At 42.0% G+C, this 1,795-nt stretch overlaps 1 protein-coding gene across 1 annotated transcript in view; it reads left to right on the forward strand.

Annotated features, from left to right (window-relative positions):
• TRIM25 (tripartite motif containing 25) overlaps positions 1-1,795 on the forward strand; it is a 9,592-nt gene that overhangs the window by 2,099 nt on the left and 5,698 nt on the right. Inside the window, exons 2-4 of the mRNA XM_015645338.1 lie at positions 214-507; positions 993-1,149; positions 1,769-1,788. Of these exons, the coding sequence (XP_015500824.1) occupies positions 214-507; positions 993-1,149; positions 1,769-1,788 (471 nt within the window). The remainder of the gene's footprint in view (positions 1-213; positions 508-992; positions 1,150-1,768; positions 1,789-1,795) is intronic.

Below are 1,795 nucleotides of genomic sequence, written 5' to 3' on the forward strand. Positions count from 1 at the left end.
GGGCCAGGCAGCTCTGTGGGAGATGGGAGTAAACCATGCACAGTTCAAGGTTTTATATCCTCACATGAGGGCAGCATTGACAAAGGGCTGCATTCCTTGTGAGGGAAGGAGTTTTCTTTCCACAGCACATAAAAATCCACAGCTCTTTTCTTGCCTGTTTCAAGGAAAAGAAGCCCACCTGTTCCTCAGAGGCTTTCCTGCAATAGTGCTGAGAGTATTTTGTTTACAAACTGTTCATTTGAAACCAGTGCCTATCTGCTCTTTCTGCTCCAGGAGACAGCTTCAAGAAAGAAGGAATTGATCAGAAATGAGTTTTCAGAAATTAAAGCTTTAATTGAAGAAAGAGAAAATGAGATCATGAAAGCAATTACAGAGGAAGAAAAGAGAGTTTGGAATAAATTTGATTATATTTATAGTGTTCTGGGAAATAAGAAGAAAGAAATTCTGTCTCTCAAGGATCAGATTGAGATGGCACTGACTGAAAGTGATGACGTTCTATTTTTGAAGGTAACGTGTCATTTAAATGTGAATCCTATTCCTCATTTTAGAATGCAGAATGAGAAAAAGCTGCTGTGGTTGTCCTGCTCTCCAGAGATTTCCAGTCAAATGGAGATGCAGGGGTATGCAAGAGCCTGCTGTCAGAGGATGTACTGAAAAGTACACAAATATCAGTGAAAGAATGCAGAAGGGGTGTCTGGTAACTTCCTCAGTCCACAGGCAGAGGAGTCACTGGGCAGGAGTCACCTCTGTGGGGTGTGGCAGCTCTGTGCTGTGACCTGTCTGCTCATAGATTCAGGTACCATTGGGAATTAAGGCATCTGAGCTGCTGCTCAGCTCATGGCAAAAATGGAATTTTGCCATGAGCTGTGTCTGACTGTAGCCTTTGTTCCCTTGAATTTGAGATGAATGTACAAACTCTACCCCATTTAAAGTAAGTTGGTTGTATTTTTCACTGTGTGCTACACAAGGTGGTCTCTTATTTGTCATTTCAGAGAGCAGCAGCACTGCAACGAACATCAACAAAAGAGGCTTTTGTTCCTGTAGTTGAAATGGACCAAAATGTGATGCATTCCACTTACCAGTCTGCCATTATCCTCAAAGACATAGTGAAAGTTTCATTGATTCAGAGTAGGGAGAAAAAAGAAGAAGGTACTGTATCACTGGGGAAATTGGCATTTTCTAATTTTGCTTTGAGCTGAAATGAGGGATCTTGCCTCTCCAGTCCAAATATAATTTTTTTTAAAAAAGTGCAACAAATACAGTCGGGTAATGTAAATTGTGTTTTCCAATCTCTGCACTGCTCCATTTCCACACAAAACCTTTACAGTCTGGGCTGAATTGGGAGACAAAACATGCCAGTGTTTCTTCACTGCTGTCTGTACTTGGATAAGCTGACGAGTATCATATCACACCCTTCTGGCACAGCTCAGCCTTTCTTCCTCAGTGTAATTTATGGTGTTACTATGTGGCAGGGTTGGATGTGGTTAGGATATGGATTGGAGGGAGATTTGAAAGGCTTTAGAGTGGCAGGACTCAGTTTACCCAACTGTAAAGGTGTTGATTGTGTAAGTGTGGTGGAACAAAGCTCTACTTAGCAGCCAAATTATCTTTTGGACTGGGGCATGGGTGTGCCCATCTCTGGGAGTTCCCATCTCTGCCAAATATCACTTCAGTTCACGTAAGTGAAAAATAAGATGGAAAGATGTCCTCACTAGTGCATGACTGTTCCTGGCCATACAAACCATAATGTAAATTTTCACCATTGCAGCCAAACCTGTGAAAATTAAGGCCCCTC

The sequence above is a fragment of the Parus major genome, chromosome 18 (genome assembly GCF_001522545.3).
Source record: "Parus major isolate Abel chromosome 18, Parus_major1.1, whole genome shotgun sequence".
Lineage (NCBI taxonomy): Eukaryota > Metazoa > Chordata > Aves > Passeriformes > Paridae > Parus > Parus major.